The sequence below is a fragment of the Anabrus simplex genome, chromosome 1, assembly GCF_040414725.1.
Source record: "Anabrus simplex isolate iqAnaSimp1 chromosome 1, ASM4041472v1, whole genome shotgun sequence".
In the NCBI taxonomy this organism is placed as follows: domain Eukaryota; kingdom Metazoa; phylum Arthropoda; class Insecta; order Orthoptera; family Tettigoniidae; genus Anabrus; species Anabrus simplex.
In genome coordinates this window covers 376,109,126-376,123,065 of record NC_090265.1, presented here as the reverse complement: position 1 = coordinate 376,123,065, position 13,940 = coordinate 376,109,126, and the positions used below count along the sequence as shown (strand labels likewise).

At 43.8% G+C, this 13,940-nt stretch overlaps 1 protein-coding gene across 1 annotated transcript in view; it reads left to right on the top strand.

The window, feature by feature from the left end:
* The window catches only part of Cad74A (cadherin-74A), a 355,590-nt gene that overhangs the window by 136,473 nt on the left and 205,177 nt on the right, over positions 1-13,940 (top strand). The window contains exon 2 of the mRNA XM_068224966.1: positions 9,138-9,449. Coding sequence (XP_068081067.1) covers positions 9,143-9,449 — 307 coding nt within the window. The 5' untranslated portion in view covers positions 9,138-9,142. The remainder of the gene's footprint in view (positions 1-9,137; positions 9,450-13,940) is intronic.

The window sequence follows — 13,940 nt, the reverse complement described above, 5'->3', positions numbered from 1 at the left end:
GTAGGCAGCCCTGAAGATGGTTTTCCGTGGTTTCCCTTTTTCACACCAGGCAAATGCTGGTGCTGTACCTTAATTAAGCCCACGGCCGCTTCCTTCCCATCACTAGCCCTTTCCTGCCCCATCGTCGCCATAAGACCTATCTGTGTCGGTGCGACGTAAAATAACTTGCAAAAAAAAAAATGTGAGAGATGGAAAATACTTGAAAAAGATCGCCCATCGGCGGGATTCGATCCAGCGATCCCGCGCTTACGAAGCGGGGCGCTTGGGTTGCGCCACGAGCTCATTGTGTCTTTTACAAACATAGCTTGTACATAAGCACACTGGAATTGTTATTAATTAATTTCTCGGAAACGGCTGAGAATTGCGCCTTACTACTTGCACCTCTTATACTCCTGGTCATGCCCTACACGTGTATCAAAGGAATCGGTCACTCATGCACCATAGCCTCCCCTTTTCAGTCGGGTACTGAACTCAAATATGCCAGCCTCGTATCGGTAGATTTACCGACACGTAAATTAACTCTTCTTTCTTTCTTTCTTTCTTTCTTAATCTGCTTACCCTCCAGGGTTGGCTTTTCCCTCGGACTCAGCGAGGGATCCCACCTCTACCGCCTCAAGGGCAGTATCCTGGAGCGTGAGACATTGGATTGGGGAATACAACTGGGGAGAATGGCCAGTACCTCTCCCAGGCGACCTCACCTGCTATGCTGAACAGGAGCCTTGGTGGGGGATGGGAAGATTGGAAAGGATAGGCGAGGAAGAAGGAAGGAAGCGGCCGTGGCCTTAAGTTAAGTACCATCCCGGCATTTGCCTGGAGGAGAAGTGGGAAACCACGGAAAACCACTCCGAGGATGGCTGAGGTGGGAATCGAACCCACCTCTACTCACTTGACCTCCCGAGGCTGAGTGGACCCCGCTCCAGCCCTCGTACCACTTTTCAAATTTCGTGGCAGGGCCGGGAATCGAACCCGGGCCTCCGGGAGTGGCAGCTAATCACACCAACCACTACATCACAGAGGCGGACAAATTAACTCTTGCGAGACAACATTCCGCCACATGTGCCTCCGAAAATCGTAAAAGTTGTTAGCGGGACGTAAATCTAACAAGACTGTTATTTATTTATTTATTTATTTATTTATTTTTGCTAGGGGCTTTACGTCGCACCGACACAGATAGGTCTTATGGCGACGATGGGACGGGAAAGGCCTAGGAGTTGGAAGGAAGCGGCCGTGGCCTTAATTAAGGTACAGCCCCAGCATTTGCCTGGTGTGAAAATGGGAAACCACGGAAAACCATCTTCAGGGCTGCCGATAGTGGGATTCGAACCTACTATCTCCCGGATGCAAGCTCACAGCCGCGCGCCTCTACGCGCACGGCCAACTCGCCCGGTACTGTTATTTTTGTTAGCATTAATTTCACTAGTTTTCCTTATAACACCAATAATTATCTTCTTACGACACGTAGTAAAACTACTTCTATATCGAAGAAGAATGAAAGCAGGGGAAAGTGTGGATGGGCGATCTAATTAAACTCGGCTTCTGAGGAAAAGATTTTTCTTGATGTCTTGAACAAAGAAAGGAATACATGGCGTCCTGATAAGTCAGTGAAGGGAAATTGCTCTTGTGACTTGCAGCTGTTTATGCTAGAGAAAGGAATTGTGTGCTTGGTGCAAATGTCAGTAGATGTGACAGCGCAAAACTCCGTAGTACATGAAATAGACCAGTAATTATTTCTGCTTTATTTTATAATACAGGGTCTTTTCATATAAGTGAGAATTAACGCGGGGATAGTACCCCCCCCCCCCCCCCCGCCGCCAAAACAACGCAAAATGTCTCTATGAACTTACACCAAGTCAGTAACTCGTAAACGATCGACCGTAAAGCATATGTTCATAGGGACTAGTTGTGTTGTTTTCAGGTGTAATATACATCCTCCACTCCCAAGCTACCCTAACCCACACTTCCCCGATTACTTCCCACATACTTGGAGACATAATTTATAAAGGCGTTTGTGTTGAGTGTGAGTTATTAATGCATGTGCCAAACCATCTTCAGGGCTGCCAAGGGTGGGATTCGAACCAATCAACTCCTGAATCCAAACTCATAGCTATGCGACTCAAACCGCGAGGCAGTTGTAGGATACTGAAGTAGGTATGCCAGGAATTTAAATACAATACATCTCAGTTTATTCTCGCATCGAGTATAGGAATATTTTGAAGGCCTATTTCTTTTTTTGTTTTGCTATTTGCTTTACGTCGCACCGACACAGATTGGTCTTATGGCGACGATGGGACAGGAGAGGCATAGGAATGGCAAGGAAGCGGCTGTGGCCTTAATTAAGGTACAGCCCCAGCATTTGCCTGATGTGAAAATGGGAAACACCGAGCTCGATAGCTGCAGTCGCGTAAGTGTGGCCAGTATCCAGTATTCGGGAGATAGTGGGTTCGAACCCCACTGTCGGCAGCCCTGAAGATGGTTTTCCGTGGTTTCCTATTTTCAATGCTGCGGCTGTACCTTAATAAGGCCACGGCCGCTTCCTTCCCACTCCTAGCCACTCCCTGTCCCATCGTCGCCATAAGACTTATCTGTGTTGGTGCGACGTAAAGCAAATTGCAAAAAAAAAAAAAAAAAAAAAAAGGGAAACCACGGAAAGCCATCGTTAGTGCTGCCCACAGTGGGGTTCGAACCCACTATCTCCCGGATGCGAGCTCACAGCTGCGCGCCTCTAACCGCACGGCCAACTCGCCCGGTGGCCTATTTCTAATTCAGTCACTGTGAAGAGACGCGACGCGGACTTCAGTACCTGCAGAATATATTCCGAATTCCAGTCTTCAGAATGGGAAGGGAGAAATGACGCTTCTTCAAAAAGGGAAAGGCAGACGCGTATCTCAGCAATCTCAAGCGATGTGGCAGGAAGGCCGCACCGCTTCTCAAGTCTTGTGTCACCCCTAAAGAAGCGGGATGAGTGAACGTGGATTTAATATTGCGGGAGCGGTGGAGAAGCATCCCGAACTCAGTAATATCAGTCTACTGGAATATAAGAGAAAGGATGGAGCGACATAGGGAAAAAGATTAATATGCCATATCTGCACAGCCTTAAGGTAATTTGTATTGATGTTATTTACATTGTAATCAGTAACCATACCAGTATGGATGTCACCATAATCTTCTCACCTTCCTTGCCAGGAGTAAGCGACAACGACATCCTCTTCGCTTGATAAATCTTCACTTGACGTCATAATACGTACAAACCTTGCCACTTTTTTCCTTTAGAACTAAATGAAGACTGGAGAGATTCTTGCCACTTAACAACCAGTCGGAGTGTGGAGTTAGAAGTATCTTACACTTCTTAAACTGATGATACTGAAGTCGCGGCGTCGCGTCGCTTCACAGGAGCTGAATGTGAAATAAGCCCTACTTTCCTAAGTGTCTCGTGGTACACGCTTTGGTGGACACGGCTATGAAAGCAGGTCCTAGTTCAGCAACAAGCTTTATTAACAAAGCAGGATTGGTTATTTAACAATTTATTCTTTCTTTCTTAATTGGTTTACCCTCCAGGGTTGGTTTTCCCTCGGACTCAGCGAGGGATCCCACCTCTACCGCCTCAAGGGCAGTGTCCTGGATCATGAGACACTGGGTCGGAGGATACAACTGGGGAGAATGACCAGTACCTCACCTAGGCGGCCTCACCTGTTATGCTAAACAGGGGCCTTGTGGGGGGGATGGGAAGATTGGAAGGGATAGCCACAAGGAAGAGGGAAGGAAGCGGCCATGGCCTTAAGTTCCATCCCGGTATTTGCCTGGAGGAGAAGTGGTAAACCACGGAAAACCACTTCCAGGACGGCTGAGGTGGGAATCGAACCCACCTCTACTCATTTGACCTCCCGAGGCTGAGTGGACCCCGTTCCATTCCTCGTACCACTTTTCAAATGTTCGTGGCGGAGCCGGGAATCGAACCCGAACCTCCAGGGGTGGCAGTTAATCACACTAACCACTACACCACAGAGGCGGACTATTTAACAATTTGCTTATAGAAATTCGTACAATACAGTGATTGACAAAACCGTGAATTGACTAGGAATGTGAATTTAACCAAAATACAAATCTAAAAGAAAGTATTAGTTGGTTAGGTTTTATAGTTTTGAATTAAACAGAAAATTTGTCAACTACTTTTCTTAAAAAGAGAGTTATTCTACGAAGCTATGGTCGGTCAGTTTCAGCATCACTTGTAAGGTCGATGTGTATAGAAGCATGTGGAGGACTGGCGGAATATGGCAAGATTACCCATTTCTGGTACTGACTGTATTCGAATTGTGACATTGCTGCAAGAAGGAATGCTACGAGTAGATGTCGCCACTCGTGTTGAAATGAGTCAGAGTGATGTCTCTAGGGTTTGGAAAAAAAATTCAGGAAGACACAAAATATTGCTGATCGACTACGACGCGACGCCCATGCAAAACAACTCGCTGCAAGGATCGGTATTTGTTGCTTGAGCACATCGTAGACCTACTGGTACAACCATTTCGTTCTACCAGGAACTTCGGACGGAACCAGAGTGAATGTGTGAAATCAGACAGCGCAAAATCGGCTGCACGACGGAGGATTGATATCAACAAGGCCTGTGCCAAAAGCTCCTCTTAAACCACACCATAGGGCAGCTCGTTGGAACTGGGCAACAACTGATAGCTCTTTTCTGATGATATCACCATACAGCAGGAATATTCGAATCTGGAGATAACCCGGTGAGGGGTAGAACAAGCCCTTCATACTGGAGCGCCAGCGCCATAAGCAGCATGGGGATTCCGTCGTCTTTTGGGGTGAGATCATGTATGGTGAACATTCACCTCTTTTCCTATCTAGGGTAACCTGATTGGTCTGGTATGCAGAGATAACGTCCTCTAACCTGTAGTTACAGGATTTTCTGCCGCTGTAGGCGACGGCTTTGCACGAGTGTGTGGCAAAGCATGTGCCCATCGAGCTAGGGTGGTCAGTCAGTTCCCTTTCCCTAAGGGTACGTTTATGCTGCAGCTTTGCTGCTGGATCATGGATGCTCGCCCTAGCACTTCGCTGCTGGCTATAGCCTGGCTGCTCGCCATGGAGCTTTTACCCTACAGCATCCCCGCGCGCACGCTGCTGGCAGCTCTCAGCTGTAGTCGAAAATTCAAAACAGAGGAATTGATAGTTAAGGCGGTTTGTATTTTGCATAATTTTATTATAGATATAGAGGGCATGAACACTTAGACTACCGAGCTCGATAGCTGCAGTCGCTTAAGTGCGGCCAGTATCCAGTAATCGGGAGATAGTGGGTTCGAGCCCCACTGTCGGCGGCCCTGAAGATGGTTTTCCGTGGTTTCCCATCTTCACACCAGGCAAATGCCGGGGCTGTACCTTAATTAAGGCCACGGCCGCTTCCTTCCATTTCCTAGACCTTTCCTATCCCACCGTCGCCGTAAGCCATATCTGTGTCGGTGCGACGTAAAGTAAAAAAAAAAAAACCTCTTAGACTACGAAGACGTACCTCCAAGAGCTACCCCGTCGAGGAGAAACAACACAGCTCCAGCTGAAGCTTCTGAAGTGCGGGATAAATTCAGAGATTTTTTAACGAGTGAGTCGCAGTTCTGTTGGCGAGTGTATCTTACAATAATTTGGTGTACTGAATGTGAAATAAAAAGTGTAAAATGCTTCGCCTGGATTTTTCAGTGCATTTCTACTGCGGGAGTTGATTGAAGAATGAAGCTACAAATGCTTCATTTCGTAATGTAATAGTGTACTTTTAAATAATGTAAAATAAGGGGTTATGGAGTATGTCATTTTGACTTTAGTTAGGTCTCCTTAACAAAATGTGTTTACAGTTTGAAAAAATAACTGTCGAACTTTCCATGAAAAACGAGGTACTTCATATAAATCACCTGCTTGTAAAAATAGAGGTCCCCAAAATGGCAAGATTAAAAGAACAAAGTTGATGTAATCGTACCGCATTCTTTTGCCACGTCATTCGATAGTTTGATGATGATGATGCTTGTTGTTTAAAGTGGGCTAACATGTGGGCCCATGATGGTACGAGATGAGACGAAATGGATTAAAAGTTATAATTAACCCACTGACTAGGATTAGGAAAATGCTATTTGCTTTACGTCGCACCGACACAGATATGTCTTACGGCGACGATGGGAGAGGAAAGGCCTAGGAATTGGAAGGAAGCGGCCGTGGCCTTAATTAAGGTACAGCCCCGGCATTTGCCTTGGTGTGAAAATGGGAAACCACGAATAACCATCTTCAGGGCTGCCGACAGTGGGGCTCGAACCTACTATCTCCCGATTACTGGATACTGGCCGCACTTAAGCGACAGCAGCTATCGAACTCGGTAGATTAGAAAAATGATGATGAGGAAAATTATTATGAATTTAAAATAAGCAGTGGATCTAATTCGCAATGCACTGATATTGAAGTAAAATAATATATTTAATTCCAATTAAAAATACACAAAGATAAACACATAGTCAATAGAAAAAGTTCTTTTTTTGCTATTTGTTTTACGTCGCGCCGACACAGATAGGTCTTATGGCGACGATGGGATAGAAGAGGCCTCTGAATAGGAAGGAAGCAGTCGTGGTCTTAATTAAGGTACAACCCCAGCATTTTCCTGGTGTGAAAATGGGAAACCACGGGAAACCATCTTCAGGGCCGCCGACAGTGGGGTTCGAACCCACTGTCTCCAGGATGCAAGCTCACAGCTGCACGCCCCTAATCGCACGGCCAACTCGCCCGGTAGGGTAAAATAGTAGTTAACAATAAACCAATTAAAACACAAATAGTTACTTTACTTTTAAACACGATAAAACAAGCCACTCTCCCTCATAAAACGTAGGAAAAGGTCTACTGGCCGCTCGTCATCTCGTCACTCCTTTTATCTCATATGAAACTCGTGTGATGATCTGCATGCCGCTGGCTCCACATCGCATTGCGTTCGAAGACAGGTTCAGATAGCAAGTGAGCAAGTGATCAGTGAACGTGTGTATAGAGTACGAAGAGAGGAAGAGTGGGAGAGCGGGTGACCTTGAAAGAACCAATCACAGTCCAAGTTACAGGATTGCCAGCGATGGGCCAGGCTCGAAAATCAAACGTGTTTGAGACCATGGATGTGGCAAGGATAGCAGCCAGCAGCGCAGCTATGAGTCGGGCTCCAGGGTAAATGCAGTGATTGAGATTCATTGGTTTGTTTCATTATCGCCTAACATCGAGCAGTGAGGCTTAGCGATGTGCCAGCAGCCAAGCTGCAGCATAAACGTACCCTAAGACGCATGGCATACAGCGAATGGTATACCCGGCATAGTCTGCGCACATGGACAGTGTTCAACATTCATGGCATGAACTGAAAATAGAAATTAGCTATACACGGCAATGAAATGAAATGGCGTATGGCTTTTAGTGCCGGGAGTGTCCGGGGACATTTTCGGCTCGCCAGGTGCAGGTCTTTTTGATTTGGCGCCCGTAGGCGACCTGCGCGTCGTGATGAGGATGAAATGATGATGAAGACGACACATACACCTAGCCCCCATGCCAGCAAAATTAACCAGTGATGGTTAAAATTCCCGACCCTGTCGGGAATCGCACCCGGGACCCCTGTGACCAAAGGCCAGCCTTGGAGCCAGGCACACGGCTATGATCTACCACGTAATTTGTGCTCAAAATCCCACGTTACCAACTTGTTGCTTTTTTGTGTTTTTGTTTTGTTTGCATAGCTGCTTTCATGTACGTACATGCACTTAGCAAAATAAAAAGTGCAGTAAGCTAGAATATGCAAAACTTTTCGAGCACTGTTCTTGATATACCAGTGCTAAAGCTAATTCACATGAAATTAGATTTGATCAGTGCCTGTTCTAGGATAATTAATTTGGGTGAGTCCATGTTTGTCCGCCTCTGTGGTGTAGTGGTTAGTGTGATTAGCTGCCACGAAATTTGAAAAGTGGAACGAGGGCTGGGTCCACTCAGCCTAGGGAGGTCAACTGAGTAGAGGTGGGTTCGATTCCCACCTCAACCATCCTGGAAGTGGTTTTCCGTGGTTTCCCACTTCTCCTCCAGGCAAATGCCGGGATGGTACCTAATTTAAGGCCACGGCCGCTTCCTTCCCTCTTCTTTGTCTATCCCTTCCAATCTCCCCATCCCCCCGCAAGGCGCCTGTTCAGCATAGCAGGTGAGGCCGCCTGGCCGAGTTACTGGTCATCCTCCCCAGTTTCATCCCTCGACCCAGTGCCTGTAGCTTCAGGACACTGCCCTTGAGGCGGTAGAGGTGGGATCCCTCGCTGAGTCCGAGGGAAAAACCGACCCTGGAGGGTAAACATATAAAGAAGAAGAAGAAGAAGAAGAAGAAGAATCCCAGCTTGGAGTTTCTTAGCAAATTAAAAGAAGCATAATATTTAAAATGTCAATAATGCGTTCTCGTTATCAGAATATTTAACATAATTATTCAAAATGTTTCTAAAAAACCAGTCTCTCCTTTTTTGGAAATATAAACAAATATTCTGATTATGGTGTATTATCTTCTTCTACCGAGCTCGATAGCTGCAGTCGCTTAAGTGCGGCCAGTGTCCAGTATTCGGGAGATAGTAGGTTCGAACCCCACTGTCGGCAGCCCTGAAAATGGTTTTCCGTGGTTTCCCATTTTCACACCAGGCAAATGCTGGGGCTGTACCTTAATTAAGGCCACGGCCGCTTCCTTCTCACTCCTAGCCCTTCCCTGTCCCATCGTCGCCATAAGACCTATCTGTGTCGGTGCGACGTAAAACAACTAACAAAAAAAAAATTATCTTCTTCTTCTTCTGGGGGCACGGGTGCGAACTGTGTCGTGTATGTGGACTTGGCCCTGTTTAATGGCAGGATGCCCTTCCTGACACCAACTCTGTGTGGAGGAATGTAGTCTGCCAACCACCACTTCAAACCACTAGCAAAAAAAATGTACTTCCCTTAAAACAATCAGCACCACCAGTACTTCAGATGAAACTGAAATGAATAACGCTCGAAAACTCTCTCTCGAACTTTCCCCATAGTTACTTATTGTGCGTTTTTCTCATAAATTACGTTTCAATGGTAAGATTAAATAGTGACAAATGTTTACACCCAGAAATTGTTCTTGCTTTCAGGAGCCATGATGTGCCCTGTGTACGCGTTGGTCTTCCCGGTGCTCCTGCTAGTCGTTGGCACACAAGGTCAGTTAAACAGGGCACCACAGTTCGTACCTGGAGGAGACATGGCGCGCTTCTCTCTACCTGAAGACACTCCTGTAGGTTCTCCAGTGTACCGCCTGCAAGGGGTGGACCCAGAAGGATCCAATGTTCATTATAGTATCAGCGGAGAACATCTTACTGTAGAGAGATCCTCGGGAGTGGTCACTCTACTAAAGCCCTTGGACCGAGAGACTATTGACCTCATAGAGGTTATCATAAGCATAACAGGTAAGTTACAATGCCCGTATACTTATAGCTTATGGACTATTTGCCTTAACAGTGGAGTTATGTTGACTATAAACTAAATGCATGTTCTGAATGCAAAGCTGCTATATTTGCCTTTAATGCCGCTACTTGCAGTTTTGTCTATGTTCATTTGATTAGAAATAAATTTAAGAAATACATTTTTTCGGTTAATGTGTACGAAATCGGATAGAACAACAACATTCAATACAACTTTTGATAATTCCAATATCGAAAGGGGCGAGAGAAGAGGAAAGAATTATAGTGTAACACGCCGAAATTTGAGACCTAAAAGTTAATTTTGATCTCTTTCTTTCACGATATTATTTAGTAGTTATTAAAAGGAAAACATGAAGTACGGTAATTCATTGATATGGATATCAAATCCTTCCTTACCACCTCAGTTCATTTGTAAAGGCTTGGAGTTCGTATTCTAGAATGAAAAATGTATGTGTGTATTTATGTATGCGCTCATTTAGGTTGAAAGATACATACATACATACATACATACATTTATTGAACATAACAGGCGACTTCGCCCCTATACATGTTCACATGCAATAATAATAATAATAATAATAATAATAATAATAATAATAATAATAATAATAATAATAATAATAATAATAATAATAATAACGATAAAATGAATAATAAATAATAATAATAATAATAAAATGGATAATAATAATAATAATAATAATAATAATAATAAAAGGATAATAATAATAAGAATAATTAGCAGTCATTAGCTGAAGCAGTTCACTCACTCAGTGTTCATCCAGTGTCCTTATTATGCTCTGTACTTGCGTCACATTCTTGTTACTGACCTACACCTGATCAATAATCAAACAACCACACTCAGCATTTCAGCACTTGCATTCCAGCTAACTTAAAAACAAACAGACCATGCAATCCTGTCCTCTTACCCAACTCCACCTAACTAAGTACTCAGTCCCTATATTCCCTAATCCATTAGAATTTTAACATACTATCCCCTTCCCTTATACAGATAACTATTCCACCCCCTATTCCCCTGCCCACCCTCTAACTCACTCTCCTTCATTTTACTCTCGCAGGCCTTTTTTGTCGCACAAAAATACCTGTTCAATTCACCCCCTTTTTCCCATTGTTTAATAATCCATCTCAGTATTGCGTTCTCATCCCCTCTCCCCAATATTTCCCGATGCTCGGCACTCAATAATCCATGTCTTAACCCCCTCGTTACCTCACAGTCTCTTAGCAAGTGAAACTCATCATTCCCATCTCCACAATGTACACACCTTGTCTTATCCCTCCCCTGTAACCAGCCTGTATTCCTTGGCAAACCTAAAAGCCACCACATCATCCCATATCGTTTTGACCTATCGACGTATCTAATATTCAACCCTGCTATCTCCTCTATTTTCGTCAAAACAGTCAGCGAATTTCTTAGTCTGCTTTCCCCCAATAATTTCTGCCTATGGATATCTCTAATTCTCCTTTCCAGTATATTCATCCCTCTCACTTCTGTCTTTGACCAAACCTCCCCCCACAGGTGTCCTAATCCTATCCTCTCCAAATATCCCTTTATTTTTTCTAACCATCCACCCTTATACATGCTCTTAAATTGCTGTACATATGCTGCCTGTAATACTCTCCCACCTTCCTGTCTTTTTAAATTCATCCAGTATCTAACTATTCTTTTCACACCCTCTGATTCCAAATCCTCCCCACACATTAATTCCGCCCCTACATTTGCTGTACACCTCGGTAAGCCCATCACTAACTTAGCAAAACTACTAACAATCCTTCTTAGTTCCTCTCTTTTCTCATCCAGCCCCCAAACTTCTGCTCCGTATAATACCCTCCCCACGATTACCGACCTGAACACGAGTCTCAGTGTTTTATAACTGATCCCCGGGTACTTGAGTAGCAAATTTCTGACTGAGGCTAAGGCTGCCAATCCTCTATATTTCACTCTTTTGATCTGGTCACTCCAAGTTCCTTTATCATTAAAAATAACTCCTAGATATTCCAACTTCCTTACCTGTTCCAATCTTTCTCCCTGAATTACCCAATTCCCTTCTATCTTTCTTCTTTTGTCCACCTGTACTACCAATATTTTAGACTTATTTCCATTAATTTTCAATCCCCATTTCCTCGCAAATAGCATCACTGACTCTAAGGCCCTATTCATCGCCCCTGAAGTTAGCGTCATCAATAACACATCATCCGCAAATATCAGTCCTGGTACTTCCAAACCATTAATTACTGGTACAGCCCAATTTTCTGCCCCATTACCCCTCTAAAATATCGTTGATAAATAAAATAAACAGTATTGGCGATAACTTGCATCCTTGTTTTAAACCCACCTTGGACTCTAATGGTCCACTCATTCTCCCTTCTCCCAATTTTACACGAAACCTGACGTCCCTATATATTCCTTCCACTGCCCTCAACATCTTCTCCGAAATCCCTAACCTACCTAATTTCTCTAGTAGGGCCTCTCTATTCACCTTGTCAAAAGCTTTCTCAAAATCTATTGCTGCTACATAAACCGTACTTCTAGCCATATTCTTATACTTTTCTAAAATAGTCTTTACTATCATTATATTATCCACTGTTCTTTTCTTTTTCCTAAATCCCCCTTGGTAATCTGTCAAAATTTCATTTTCTTCCGCCCACCCGCTTATTCTGTTCGCTAGCACCCCAGTATATATTTTACTCAAAGAATCCAACAGAGATATACCTCTATAACTGTTCACATTGTTCCTACTACCCTTCCCCTTGTATATAGGGCATATAATTCCTGTTTCCCATTCCTTAGGGTAATTTCCTCCCTCAAATATCCTATTGAATAGTTTAACCATGCCCTCTATCATTATCTCATTTTTACTAATTTCCTTCCAAAACTTGTTATTTATACCATTACACCCCCCGGCCGACTTCGCTCTGGCTCTGCTTATCACTCTCCGGATTTCCTCTCTTGTGATTTCTTTATCCAGGTCATAAATTGCCACTCCCCTATTCCTCCAAATTACTTCTTCTCCCGAACCTCTCCATCTATCACCCCCCTTTTTTCCTAGTAATTCATCAAAGTGCCTGACCCATTGCACTTCCTCAATACTCGTTCTCTCTATATTCCTTCCACCCTTAATAATTCTATTAATCTTATCCCAAACTCTCTCAAAATTGTTTGTCTTGCAGTCATTATTTAAGGCTTCCATTTGTTCCTCTAACCACTTCTTTTTTGTCTCAGAGATTTTCTTTTTATACTCCTTCCTCAATCTACAGAAAAACTCCCTTTCTTGGCTCCCACCTTTCCTTCTATATTCTCCTAACGCGTCCATCACCTTCCTCCGCAATCCTTCACACTCCCTATTAAACCATTCTTCTCCCTCTTTCTTATTTCCTTTTCTAGCTTTCACCTTCTGCGCTATCATCTTTATTGGATGTAGCAACAATTCCAAGGCTTTATCAGTATTATTCTCTCCTAACGCCCCTTCCCACCCATATTTCAGAAGATGTAGCTCCTCCTTTACTACCCTATTCCAATCCCGGCCCACCTTCTCTGTCCATTTATACTTATTATAACCACTCCCTCGTTTATCATTTGTCTCATCTTCCTTCCTTGTACACTTCTCTTCCTCCCTTTTCAGCATAACCCTCACCGGGAAATGGTGTGACTCAATCCAATCTCCTATTTCCATACTTACAACTTCCTCAATCATCCCTTCCGAACTTAAAACCATATCTATCACACTACCCCCCTTCTCCGTAACATATGTCAATTTCCCCGTCCTGTCACCCTCTATCCACCCATTCAGAATATACAAATTTCCCACAGCACACATCTCTAGGAGCTTCTCTCCATAACTATTTGTAATTTTGTCCTCACTCCTTCTACTTTCCAACAAACACATTCCATCCTCCCTACTATAAACTGGGCTCTGTTCTCCTATTCTCGCGTTCCAATCCCCAAATAACAACATATCCTCCTCACCTGGATACATTCCCCTTATCCTACCAATATCCACCAATAACTCTTCAAAAAAATATTTATTTGCATATGCTGAATTACTAGGGTGGCAGTAAACAAAAGCTAGATTTATTTTCTTCCTCCTTCCCTCACTCCCTCCCAAATTCAATCTCAGCCATATGGTTTCCATCATATCGGTCTCTATATCCTCTACCCTTTCACTAATTTCTTCCCTAATTAGAACTATCATCCCTCCTGGTGCTCGTCCCTTATTCCTCTCTTTTCTTCTATATTTATATTTTATCTCAAACCCCTTCCATGAAATCTCCCTCCCTGTTTCCAACCACGTCTCCAAGAGTGCCACAACATCAAAACTTTCAATTACTTCCCGAACTTTCTTGTTTCCTAATTTGTTCCTTAGTCCCTCAATATTCACACATCCTATCTTCCAATATAGTTATAACTTTCCCTCCCTCCCTTCTAGGTCTCCCCCTCTATTCTTACTTCTCGTATTT